The sequence below is a fragment of the Balaenoptera borealis genome (assembly GCF_965194805.1).
Source record: "Balaenoptera borealis genome assembly, chromosome: 1".
In the NCBI taxonomy this organism is placed as follows: Eukaryota; Metazoa; Chordata; class Mammalia; order Artiodactyla; family Balaenopteridae; genus Balaenoptera; species Balaenoptera borealis.
In genome coordinates this window covers 50,716,425-50,729,782 of record NC_138860.1, presented here as the reverse complement: position 1 = coordinate 50,729,782, position 13,358 = coordinate 50,716,425, and the positions used below count along the sequence as shown (strand labels likewise).

General features: G+C 55.3%; 1 protein-coding gene across 1 annotated transcript in view; it reads left to right on the top strand.

The window, feature by feature from the left end:
• Positions 1-993: 993 nt before the first annotated feature.
• QSOX1 (quiescin sulfhydryl oxidase 1) overlaps positions 994-13,358 on the top strand; it is a 39,240-nt gene continuing 26,875 nt past the window's right edge. Inside the window, 2 exon segments of the mRNA XM_082385337.1 lie at positions 994-1,366; positions 10,458-10,558. Coding sequence (XP_082241463.1) covers positions 1,099-1,366; positions 10,458-10,558 — 369 coding nt within the window. The 5' untranslated portion in view covers positions 994-1,098.

The following is a 13,358-nucleotide window of genomic DNA, read 5'->3' as shown; positions in this document are numbered from 1 at the left end:
GTAAATGTTGAATGAATAACAAATCTAGTCTCAGATGGCTTACAGGTGAGGTGGCCTAACCCAGCAGACACAAAGGGAAAAGATCACGGGACAACACTCTGAGGAACGCCTGCTCCCGTTAAGATAACTCAGCACTGGAACTACAAAAGGTAGACCACGGAAAATTAATCATCAACACTTTAGCACACATGAACACAAGATTAGTTATCCGGTTACTCGTGAGAGGGATATGTAAGTGAATATGGAGATCTGTGCGTAGGCTGGAGAGTTAGATGTGGGGTACCTGGGCTGCTGGGAGCCCCAGTTGTTGGAATCGTCCTAACAACCTTAGGTGGCCAGACCTGCGTGATGAGGAAACTCTGATTGCACCCAATGGACCACGCCAATCCAGCCCAGCCTAAAATGGAAGGGGGCCTTTAATTCATAATTAGGAAGCCCTCAAATAATATTTTCCTTAGATGGTCACAGGCCTTGTGGGGTGTGGGGTGTGGGCACATCTGATCCCCGTGGGGTCATGGTGGTCACAGACTCAGAGACTGTCCTACCACCCGTCCTTCTCTCCCACGTGCTTCTAATTCACAACTTCTTATCGCTTGGTGGGATCCCCAGAACTTTCTGGGAACAGCATAAATCGGTCCAATCTATTCCAACGGACTCTTTTCCCGTTGGATATGGGGCCTGTGAGAAGCCAAATGACTTCCTGGAGTCCCCAAAAGCGACAGGAGCGCGGGCCCGGGACTCTGCCCCGCGGATGTCCCACACCTATCATTTGGCGGTGGGGGGCTACGGGGACTGGGCTGCGCTCCCCGCCTCCTGGGGCCGAGGTGGGAACCCGACTAGCTCTGAGTTCTCGGCGGACTGCGAAGGGGGCGCTCGCAGCCGGGCCCGGACTCCAGCGCCCGGCTCCGGCTTTCGTCCTTCGTCGGCTTTCCTGCCCACTGGCCGGAGGGCGGGGCGGGGAAAGGGGCGGCACCAGGCCACGGTGGGCGGGGTCACGTGGCTCCTCCCCGCGACGGAGACAAGAGGTGCGGCGGAGGCGCCCGGCACCAAGTCGTCCGAAAGTTGTGCGCAGTGGTGGACTCCGCGCAGCTGCAGAGGATGGAGTGCTGTGGACGCGGTTCCGGGCCGCAGCCGTCGCTGCTGCTGCTGCTGCTGTCGCTGCTGCTGGTTGTGCCCGGCGCTGGCGCAGCCCCTCGCTCGACGCTCTACTCGCCCTCCGACCCGCTGACGCTGCTGCAGGCTGGCACCCTGCGCGGCGCCGTGCTGGACTCCCGCAGCGCCTGGGCGGTGGAGTTCTTCGCCTCCTGGTGCGGCCACTGCATCGCCTTCGCCCCGACGTGGAAGGCGCTGGCCAAAGACGTCAAAGGTGAGAAACTGGGTGCGGGGGAGGCTCGCTCCACTCGCCCCACCCGGGCGGATCCCCGCCACCTGCCTCACGGAGCCCCCCTTCAACGCTGCCCGCTTCCTCCTGCCTGTCACCTCAACCCATCTTCCTCTCTGCCCCTCCCACTTCCCCCCAGTTTCTCAGCCCTCAGCTCCATCTTTACTCCCGCCCCTCCCTTTCTTTTTCCCCTTGGCCGGTGTCCCGAGTTTTCTCCCCCTCCCCGCGGTCTGGGTCCCCAGACCTGCTCTGCTTTCCTTGTCAGTCTTCTGCCGGCTTATGGCCCCCATCCCTGCGACGTGGTCTCCTTTGTTCCTCCTCCCTGACACCTTACGGCTTCCTGTAGTTCAGCCTTGCGGCAGACCCCTTCCTACCAAGTTCCCCAGCTGCGGTGGGATCAGTGTCGGGGAGAAAAAGAACTGATACTCATTCTGCCGCCGCCCCTATTCCCACTCCCGCCTTCCTTTCCCCACCCCTTGGCTAGTAGACCCTGCCGGTACGTAGACTTCCTTTCTCAGCTGTATCTTTGAGGCAGAGTTTCCCTGTTTCCTGTTTCCCGGCCGCTCCTGACCTGCTGCCTCCAGCTCCTTAGCTTCTGGGCCGCATCCTTCTCTCTTCCCCTCCTTCTGCACCTTCTCCTTCTGCTTCAACCTGTGAGCCCAAAGGCCCGACTGAGGGCAGCCTCTTGGTGTGGGTTTGGCCCTTGCTCCATTTTCCCCTTCATTGGCCTGATCACTAATACCGTATTTCCTTCATTCTAAGAGACTGTCAGTTGTGAGACCCACCATTCGTTTACTAATGGCCTGCGGGGTAGAGGGATAAGACGACCGCTAATAGATGTATAGAGATTTAAAGGTGTACTCCATTACAGAAAGGTTAATGTTTTTAAAAACTTAAGATTTGGAGCTGAGTAAATGTGGCAACAATAGTAATGAATATTTATTGAGCGCTTACTGTATTGTATGTCAGACACCTTCCTGAGTGAGTACTTGATGTGTATTATCTCAGAGTTTCCTTTGCACAGGTAAAGATCCCTGTGGTGTCATCCATCTGCCTAGCCCAGGTAGTGGGTATTTGGGGGGCTGGCGTGGCGTGATGGTAGTGGTTTGCTTCTGATTTGCTGCCTCTGAATGGAGTTATTTCCTGATAACTAGGTGGTGCTAGGGCCCTAGCAGGGCTCCTGACCTGCAGCGGTCACTGAATGAGGACTATGGGCATCTTAGGGCGTAGGCCTCTTCCTGGAGAGGGAAGAACTGGAACTGTTTTTCCCCTGCTGTGCCGTTTTCTTGATAAACTCAACTCTTTGCGGTAGAGTAGTGCATTTGTAGATGTTGGTTTTCAAACTCAGGCCACCTCTTCCCTTGAGCAGCTTGCATGGTGGTTCCTGAAGTGGTTAGATGGAAAGATGTATCATCTGTTAGCCATATGGTCTTGGAAAGTTATTTTTAAACAAAACCGATAGACCGTTTTCCCTCCAATTTACACGCAGACACTTGTCTGCATGCCTCTCTGGTCCCATCACTTGAATGTGCCATTTCTCAGCAGCTCTTCACACTGCATCATTTCAGTGATGTCAGCACATCTGGTCAGGGCAGGAGGCAGGAAGAGTGTTGAACGTGGAACTGGAACACCTGAGGGGCACTAGGTGTTCAGGGGACACTGTGGGCCTGAACATCATAAAAATTCCTAGGTCAGTTTACACTTTGAGGCCATAAAAGTTCCTTAATGGCCGCAGGTGGACTCAATCTAGAAGATTCTTACATCTTGAGAGTGCTGGACAGAAAGATTAGCTTCCAGCTGACTCATGGGTTTGGCCTCTGGCAACCCAGAGCTTTCCAATGAATTGCACATCCAGATACTGACCCAGCCTGCTCCTGGATGAGGGTTGCCACTTCCCAAAGACCCAAAGCGGTCTTCTCCCCAGTGCATAGAATGAGAGTTTCCCTAAAAAAAGCAAATCAAAACTTAACCTCAGAAAGGAAAATGGTGTCTGTAGAGATGAACCACAGTCCATGGGAGATGGGAGATTCAGGTGAAAACTGGAAGTCTCCCACGAACCATGGAGGTGTCAGCCCCCTAAGCAAGATCATGTCGACGAGAGCGCTGGCCGAACCTGGTGTTGGCCTGCAATGATAAAGAATGCCTCCACTCCAATCCAAGGAGATGTTTCCTGGTGAGGCCCTTCAACACCTCTGTATTCTGAGGTTCCTTGAGAAAGTTTGGTTGTGGGCCGGCAGAGGGTTGCTCTCGCACCACCCTGGACCCATGGGCCTGTGGCCCCTGCCCTCTGCCATTGGTATGAATGCCTTGGGTAGGAGCAGTGAGACTGTGGAAGGTCATGAGGGGAGAGAAGAATTTTGCAACCCTGCCCAACTGGCCTCAGGCATTGAATCTGACTGGCCAGGGCTCATTTCTTCAGTAAATTGTAGGCTAGGTTCTCTGGGGCAGTTGTTACCCTGGGGCAGAGAACTTGTTTCTAAGAATCTGGCTCACCCCTTTCTATTCCAGAGCAGCTCGTACTGCTTCACCATGTGTTTTGGAAATTGATTGTGTTCATTTTAGACCTTCAGTCCTCATCACTGGCTAATCAATCAGCAAATATTTGTTGAGTGACCTCTGTGTGCAAAGCATTGTTTACATTGCTATTGGGTAAATCACACAGCAGGGAAATTGACACCAGTAAGAAGCTGTATTTGAAAAGGGTCAGAAGAGCATAACTCAGCCATTTCTTGTTTTGGGAATTCAGGGAAGGGGAAAGTCACAGAGGCCTGGTCACCAAAGGCCTTTATCTAAGCAGTTATTTATTATACACTTGCCTTATGCCAGGCACTGTGCTAAGGGCCTTTATAGGCCCCTGTTGTATATAATCTTTATGAGAAAATATCTGAGCAACAGATAGCCTTTCTTTTTTTTTTTAACCGATAAGTAACTTGCCCAAGATTACACAGATGTTAGAGGGGGTTCTTTTTTTATTTTTATTTTATTTTTTTCTATTTTTGGCCCCGCCATGCAGCATGTGGGATCTCAGTTCCCAGACCAGGGATCAAACCCGCGCCCGCTGCAGTGGAAGCACGGTGTCTTAACCACTGGACCACCAGGGAAGTCCCTGGAGGAGGTTCTTTTTTTTTTTTTTTTTTTAATACATTTATTTATTTATCTATTTATTTTTGGCTGCATTGGGTCTTTGTTGCTGTGTGCAAGCTTTCTCTTGTTGCAGCGAGCGGGGGCTACTCTTGGTTGTGGTGTGCAGGCTTCTCTTTGCAGTGGCTTCTCTTGTTGCGGAGCATGGGCTCTAGGCACGCGGGCTTCAGTAGTTGTGGCGCACTGGCTCAGTAGCTGTGGCTCGCGGGCTCAGTAGTTGTGGCACATGGGCTTAGTTGCTCCGTGGCATGTGGGATCTTCCCGGACCAGGGCTTGAACCCATATCCCCTGCATTGGCAGGCGGATTCTTAACCACTGCGCCACCAGGGAAGTCCCTGGAGGAGGTTCTTGAACCCAGCTCTTTCTGACTCTCCAGAGCCTGGGCAGGTGGAGAGCGGGGGAGAAGGAGGAAGGGTACTGCAAGTGGGAAAAAGACCCGTGCAGAGCGTGGAGATGAGATTTGTAAGGCGTGGGTGTTGAGTGACAGCGAGCAGTGTTGGTTTCCTCCCTTTCTCTCCCAGGGCATGGCCGTCCTCTCCTGCTTGTACCCCTGCGCTACTAGTGCAGAGCCTGGCGCAGGGTAGCAGCTCACTGAACACTCATGCAGACCGATGGCACAAGCCTCACGGGATTCCAGATGAGGCTGTGAGTGACCAGGCCTTCTGGGGCTGTCGTGGCTCCTCTTGTCTCAGACCTGGGGTGTCAGCCAGGTGTGAGGGGCGGGGAAGGCATTTTGTCCGCGTCATGACCTCACTGCCCAGAAGCTGGCAACAAGGAGGAAGGGATGTCGTGGTAATGGCATAGGCCTGGCCAACTCGCTGTGTCAGGAGGACTCCCGGAGACTCAGGCGGGGGTCTCGTTCTGACCTCTCGACCTGACTGGCTCTTGTGGTTTGGGTGGGTCTGGCCCCTGCCTTAATAGAGGCCCAGGCTGCTTAGCACTCAGAGGCCTCACGGCCATTCTTCTTGGCGAGAGTGTTTTGCCATCCAGCACCCACATGGTTGTCAGAGCTGGAAAGGACTTGAGACGTCCTCATCTTGGCCCTCGTGTGACCGGTGAGGAAACGGAGACCCAGAGAGGAGACGTGTGGAGCTCACGGTGCTTCGACCAGTTGCAGCTGTCTGCAAGCCCTGTGACTCTGGGTCCAGTGCCCCTTCCTGGCCTTGTGAGTGGGGTGGGTATATGCCGCCTGTGACTCCAGAAGGAGCCCATCCCCCTCACCAGAAAGCATCCCCTCTCCCGCCACCCAGGGTCCGCAGCTGTGCCGCCTACACTTACCTCCCCTCCCGTCCGCTCCATTTGCTCATTTCCTCTGTCAGTGGGGAGATTACTTTGCCAAGGCAGTAATTGCACCAGGAAAGTTTTTTTTTCTCCCTAAGAGTAGGGCTGGACTGAGACTGCTAATCCTTTTGGTGTTAGGCCTGCAGGTTGTGGTATTAAGTCACCCGACACTTTAAAAAGCCTCTCTCACCCAGCTCTGTACCTCTTTGACCGCAGTGCACTTCCCGTAAATGCAGCTTTGCTTTACCAGTGGAGCACCCAGATGAGGGTCCTCTCTATTCCCGGTACTGTTACTAGAATGACGAATAGTCAGGCCTGCAGTGGTTAGGGTCAAAACAGAGCTTTATAGGTCATTATGGCTCATTAAGGTATTGACGTTGATATTCCTGAGAAACATTTCTCAGCCCGAACTCTCCCAGCACCTGACTGGCCCCACGCTCCCCCTCCTCCTCCCCCTCGGGCTGGGGCTGGGAAGAAGAGGCACCGGTTCCATTTCATGGAGGTACAGGGAATCCAGGCGTAAAGAGAGAGAGTCACAGACCTTCCAGGAGCTGGCAGCTGAGAACTCTCAGGTATCACCTCCCGCCTCCATCCCCGTTACTAACACCCACCCCACCCTGCCCCCTCTGAGTTTCCTGGCTGGGAGCAGAGAAGCTCTCTGTTGTGTCCTGGGCCCTCTTGAGACCACCGGGGAGGCTCAGATCCTGGGTTCAGATCCCACGTTCACCACTGATTAGTTGTGTGCCTTGGGCACAGTTATCTGATCTCTATTTTACAGTCTAGGAAAGCAGGTCTAGAGATGAATAAATACCTCCTTACTTTCTTCATAGCCTAGTTGCCCACATTAAACTACATACATTAGGCACATGATAAACTCTCTATAGGCCTGATATCACTATCATCTAAGTAAAGGCTGAGTCTATGATATTGACCAACTCTTGGGCGTTATAGAGAATGGTATGTAGCTAGAAGACGAAACTGTTTTAACCATTTTCTCTCTCACGGGGAAGGTTGTGACTTGGAGCAGACAGCAAAAGTATGAAGGTAGCCTCCTGACCCTGGTGAGGCAGAGGGACAAAAGTGGGGTTTTGGGTCTGGTAGCCCTTGGACCACTTGGAGATCTCTTGGTCTCTGTCCTCGTTTGTAAAGCGGGTAAAATGGTGCCCACTTCCAATGGCGGTGGTGGACTGGGAAAATCTGGAGTGTGCTGTGGACGCTCGCTGAACACTAGCTTTCTGTCCTCTCCTCTCTCTGTGCCTTCAGAGCCTCATGCCCCAGCGGGCAACAAGCAACAACTCTGGCCCGAGGGATGGCGGCCTGCACTCTTGGAGAGGAGAGGAGTGGAGCAGTTGGGGCCTGCTGTCCTTGGTCACCCTACCAAGTGGCCTTGTGAGACCCCCTGCCAGGGGCCCTCACTGGTGGAAGGACACAAAAGTGCCACTCCTCCGCCCTTAGGTCTAATTGACGTGCTGATTCTTTTGAGAACAGTTGGGCCTCTCCTGGGGGTCTCCCTGAAAAATGCCCTAGATGCAGAGCCAGAGCCAAGCCTGAAATGTGCCAGATGACCCTACGGGGTGACCTGTGCTTCCCACCCTCTGCTGGGCCTCCCTTGGGCAGGAGAGGAGCCATAGAAAGGAGGCCTGGGGTGCTCTGCCTGTGATCCAGGGCAAAACCCCATCCCTGGGCAGCTCGCTTCTCCTGCATTCGCGGGTGATGGGCATTAACCTCACCCCCTGCCTGGACCTGAGGATAGAGTAAGGCTGAGAGAAGATGTTCCAGCCCTGTAGCAGCCCCAGGACTGGGTCAGTTGTATAATTCAGTCGATAGTCACCGAGCACCTGTTGTGTGCAGGATAATGGGGAAGCTAGGCAAGGAGGATGCAAGGATGAAGAGACACTTAGGGATGGACAGGCTTGTAACTGTGTGGTGGAAACGAGAACAGGGTCCTGAGCCTTGGGCTTGGAAGGCAGCTCTTCCTGGGAGGAAAAATCCCGTTCAAACTGAGTTGTACCTGACAACTGGGAGTTTGTTGGGAGGGTAGAGGTGGCTGTGGGAATAGCCTAGATGAGCATTGTGCTTTCAAGGAAGGAGAAAACATTCAGCGTTCCTGGAGCATAATTTGGGGAAATGGTAAGAAGAAGCTGGGTGGGGAGGGACCAGATTAAGAATGGCCTGATGCCTGTTGAGTTTTCTTCTAGAGGCAATGGGAGCCACCAAAGAATATTGAGTAGAGAGTGACATAGATCTGCAGATAGAAAAGATCACTGGTGGCTGGGTAGGCTGGTGATGGGGCATATTAGAACCTTGGCCAGGAGGGAAATGAGACATTTCATCTGGACAAGAAACCGTGCACTAGCTCACTAGGAGGGTGGGTTAGAGGTGACGTGAGAGGTAAAGAACCCGGAGGTGGGGAGAGGAGACACAGGGGAGGGCAGGAAGAGACTCGGGAGGGAGGGTGGACAGGACACGGAAGCTGGTTGGGATTAGTGGTTCCGCGTGGCTGGACTGCGTGATGACTCTGTCCCTCCTACGTGGTGCCGCCAGTGGGGGAGGGGTCGGGGAGAGCAGAGTGTCAGGGAGGGCAGGAGGGACGCTGTGCCGAGCCCAGCGTGGAGCAGACCCTGATCACTGACTACAGCAGGCTGCCCTTCCAGCTAGATGTAAAGCTGAAGGATGCAGGCCATTCGGGTTGGTGTGTATTTGTAGCTCAAACTGTTGCCGTCCTGTGCTAGGGGAGCCGAGAGCTCCCCAGAAGGGGTTTGGTGAGATGGGGTAGCGGGGGATGTTGGGGAAATGGCATCAATAGGATGTGGCTCACCTGTCTCTGCTGAACACTTGCATTCACACCCCACTCCCCCATCCCCACTCCCTCCCTCCCGCCAGGATTCAGTGCCAAGAGTAGATTGCCAGCAAGAAAGGAGAAGGGGGAGAGGGGCTGGGGAGGGAGCGGGTGTTGCCTCTGGCCTGCCTCACAGTGCCAGACCCCCGCCCTCGTGTCACCCCGAGAAGGACCAGCTTAGTTGCTCTGAACCTTCGGAGCCTTTCCTTTGAGGGACGGGTCAGGGGCGCCTGGGAGGCATCCTGGCTCCTCCATACATCTGTCGTGGAAGTGAGGGTGACACTCCTTCCCTGGGCGTAAAGGTTCTGGGAGCTCTGATGCCTTTGGAAATAGTGGTTTTTCAGATGTTGTAAGGGACAGGTTCTGGGGCGAGGTAAGAGGTCCCGGCAAAGCCACAGGTCTCAGGGATGTTATTTGGATATTAGTCTTGTGTCATTAGCGAGTTCTGCGTGGGCTGCCTGTGTAAGTCCCCCCACCCCATCCTGTGCTGCAGGTGGGAGGGGTAGGGCCCTGTGGGGAGCATGTGTGCCCTCCCCCACTCCTCAGGCAGACTCGCTTCTTCCCTCATCGGCCTAGAGGTGCCCGCGTTCCAGGGTGCCGGGGAGCTAGCCCTGAGCCCCAGGCCGGCGCGCCCTCGCTGGCCCCTGCCTGCCTTCCCGCAGCGCCGCCTCTGCAGCCCGCCTGGTCTGTGTGAGAGCCCTCACAGCCTGCCCTGTCCACTCTCCCCTCCTCGTCTGCTCACCCCGGGCCCCGGTTGCCTGTCACCTGCACTGGCGGTCAAGGCTCCGCTCAGTTCTCGCCTTTCCTGCCAGGCCCCTGCTTGGTGCCCAGGGCTGGTCTCCCCTGCGGCCACGTTCCTCCAGGGCCCCGTGCCACACGGCGTGGCGCCAGTGCCTCGCCACCGCGCCGTCTGTGCGGCTTCACGTGCACATCCTGCATCCCGGCGGGAGCAGCCTCACTGTAATGTGGCACTTTGGTAGGTGCTCCCGGGGCACCTGACCTGGAACCGGAGCTCAGGAGGCCTGCCCGGTTGATGAGTTTGTTTTCTGTTTCCCAGATCCGGGGCTGTGGCCCAGAACGGTGCCATTGTTCTCTCTGCCAGTAAGTTCCAGCGGAGGGAGGCCTTGTGGCCCGGGGCCTGATGAAGGAGCAGGGTGCCCAGGCAGCTGGCCTGGGGAGCTGTTATCTTCCGGACTCTGGCCTCAGGGCTTCTTTCCCTGTGGCTTCTAGATCCCAGGTGTCTTCGCCTTCCTCCCCTGGACTTCTGCCTCCACCTCTGGCCGGGGGGCCGGTCCCCACCACCCTGTGTCCCACCCACCCAAGCTGGGCTGATGGCCACTACCTCTGGCCTCAGAGGCCTTCACCGAGGGTCCACGGGGGAACTCAGCACTCCTGAGGCATGCTCTTCATCCTTCTGGAACTGATTCTCTCTAGAGGGCAGCAGAGACAGAGGCAGTGTCCCAGGGGCTTTTCCCCAAGAGGGCCAGGCTCATCTCATACCTCTCTTCAGCTCCTCCAGCCCCTGTGCCCCTCCCCCACTGCAGAATAACGGGGGACGCAGCTTGCTGTCCTGAGTGGGGTACCGGTGCTGTTTAACTGTGTCCTAAGCACAGGCTAAATGCAGAATAACCCAACTATCTCAGAGGCCGTGTTTTGAGGAAGGGGTAACCTTTCTCCTAAGAGCTTTGGGGGCAGGTGCCGTGGGCATTGGTGGCGGTGGGGTGTTGCGTGGGCGAGGTCAGCAGGCAGAGGTGCCAGCCCCTCTTACTTACCTCAGCTTTTTTTTGTTTCTTTTCTCTTTTTTTGTCCTTTCAGATTGGAGGCCGGCGCTGAATCTCGCCGCCCTGGACTGTGCTCAGGAGACCAACACCGCAGTCTGCAGAGAGTTCAACATCACTGGCTTCCCGACTGTGAGGGTGTGTGACCAGGAGGGGCGAGCGGGCTCGGGGGCGGTGCTGTCGGAGCACAGTGCCCGCTGCTCCATGCTTCCCTGGTGTCTGCCTGGCTGCTGGGCTCTGTGGTGTCCTCCAGGCTTCTGGGCTTGACCTGCTTAAATCACAGCCCCTGGAGCATGTACCTATTTTAGAGGCAGAAAGGGGTGTGAACTGGGAGGCAGAAAAGAAAGAGGCTCACGTGGTCTGGCACATTCTCCCCTTTATAAGGAAAAGGGGCTGTGTGTGGTTGTGTTGGGATGGGCAGATTTTAGCTGTGAGAAGTGATCATCACCTGAGCTGGTGAGAGCTCCCAGCTCCCAGGGGCCTCTTTCCAATCAATTCCTCTCCCGCCTGACCTCCCAGCCTTAGAGGGCTGATCTAAACCCTGTAAAACCAGGGTTTAGGCTCTGACCCACCTGTAGGCAGGATCAGACTCAGGGGGTCTCATGGTCCCCCAGAAAAGGTCCCCTGAGACAACTGGCCAACCTCATCCTCATCAGGCAAGTGCCTTGAACCCAAGAGGCTCAGAAGTGACCTGGCAGGAGAGCCTTTACCCAATGCCTCAGGCAGCAGGGATCTCCATCACCAGAGTCATCACACCCAACCCATGAGGGCCCGGTCACCCCGGCTCTGGCTGCAAGTAGCACGAGCTCTCTGATGAGGCCTTGCCTGCCAGCCTGCCCACCGCGGGGCATCAACCACTTAATTAACATCTGGACAGCTTCCAAGGCTCTCACATCCGAGGCCCTGGGAAGCCCAGAGCAGCAAGGCTGTGCCATTATACTTAGCACCCTCCCCAGAGCTCAGGCCCGGCTGTAATCCAATTAGTTCTCTTCCAAATTAAAGAATCCAAATCTCTCTCTCCACCTATAAATAATTAGCCTGCTCCCACCAGAATGGCATCTAGAAAAGCAATTTCCTCTGTGGCCACTAAGCATAATCAGGAAATGCCTTTGAAAACTGAAAAGCCAAGCATTGTCCCTGGAACAAGATATCCCTGAGTTCAGGGGCGTCAGTTGCCAGGCAGAACCAGGAACCATATCTGAGCCTGATGACGCCAGGAGAATTCACCTGGAGAGCAAGGCCCCAGGCTCCTCCAGCAACGTCCAGCTCTAACTCCATGTGACCTTTCTGTTCTCACGGCCAGTGAGATCCTGCTGGGTTCAGGGTTTCCACAGCCCCGGAGAGCTCCCTCCCACACGCCTGTTACCACTTAGGGTCAGGGCCCAAGCCCCCGTTCAGCTGGCCTGGGAGAGTGTCCTGAGCCAACAGCTACTGCTGTATCATTTAGAGGTGGCAGCGGAGACATTGTTTGTCAACTGTCTCTTTTAAGTAAAAGGCTTCCATGACAGGACCATGGTCCTATCCTTGGCCCCAAGATGTGTAACTTAAAATATTCAAAATTACTCTCCAAGGGGAGGACAGAACCCTCTGTTCCTTCTGCTGAGGCAGGGCAAGCAGCCCCACGTGGGAAGCTGGGGGAAGATCAGTGTGGCAGCAGGAGTCCCTGCACAGGGGAAGGGGGTTGGCATTGGTCCTGTGGCCAGGTCGGGACATCCTGTGGGGGTTCGGTGGGGGCTGGTGCCTGGGGCATTCTGTTTCTGTCTGGAAGAGGCTGGGGCTCGGGGGGTTGGAAGGAGATGGCCTAGGTTTGTCGGGAGATCCCGAAGCTTCTCAGCACCTATCCGAGTCATGCAGCACACACAGCCTGAGTGCCCCAAGTGACTAATCATCTCCTCAACCGCCCATCTTGCTGTGGGAGGGGTGCTGGCAGGGCCCTGAGCTGGGCTCCTTAACTGCCTTCACACCAGCGGCATCTGGCTGGGCTGGGCTGGGCTGGGCTGGTAGTGACCTGTGCATTTCTTAAGAGCTCCAGAGACCAGTGTTGTGACCTCCCTCGGCCAAGCCCTCCCAGCCTCTCCTGAGGAGCCTGCAGTTCAGTTTCAGCAGGGAGAGGGGCTCGGTGCCCTGTCCTTAGGGCTGTGGTCCAGGGTGCAAGTGGTTCTAGCTCCTGATGGGTCTCTGTTCTAAGGCCCTAAGCAGTGGCTTTCAAACATTGTTACTGTGACCTACAACATTTACAGTGAGATCCAGAAGTTGGTTTGTATCTGTTATCCCTAAAACAATTGTTTCATAAAACGGTATTCTTAGTAAGTGCAGTACATGCTATTTTCTGTTCTATGTATTTTTAAAAAAGTACTGGCTGTGATTCACTAACTTGATTTTACAACTTACCACTAGATTACTTCTAGTGTTTGGAAAACACGACTCAGATTCCAGGTCTCCAGATTTTCTGGCCCATTGAGAGCCCAGTGTGCGTGTGGGCAGCGTGGCTGGACTCCCTGGGAAGCAGTACACCCTAGAGGTGGGCCTGGCTGCCAGCAGGCCAGAGAGACGGCCCTGTACCTCTGTCTGCCATCCCCTGGGGACTGGAGCCTGTCCTCGCTCCCACCCATCAAGGCTGAGAGCTCTAAGATGAGGACATGTGTTGAACAGGGGGAGGAGAGAGTGTCACTGGTGTGACAGGGACAGGCCCGTACAAGAGTATGGCCACGCCCAGTAACATGTGTCACTGTCCCTTTCCTCTGCCTCCTGCGCCTTGTCACCGTGAGCAAACAGTGAGCTTCTACCAGCCCAGCCTGTTTAGCAAACAACTGGCCCTGCAAGGCGGGCCAGCTGTGTCAGGGCCCTATCAAACTGGAGCCGGTGCCCATCTGGAAGAGAACAGAGGGGAGGGAGGGAGAGGTAGCTTAAAGCTGGTTTTGGCTGGAGCTTGGGGACC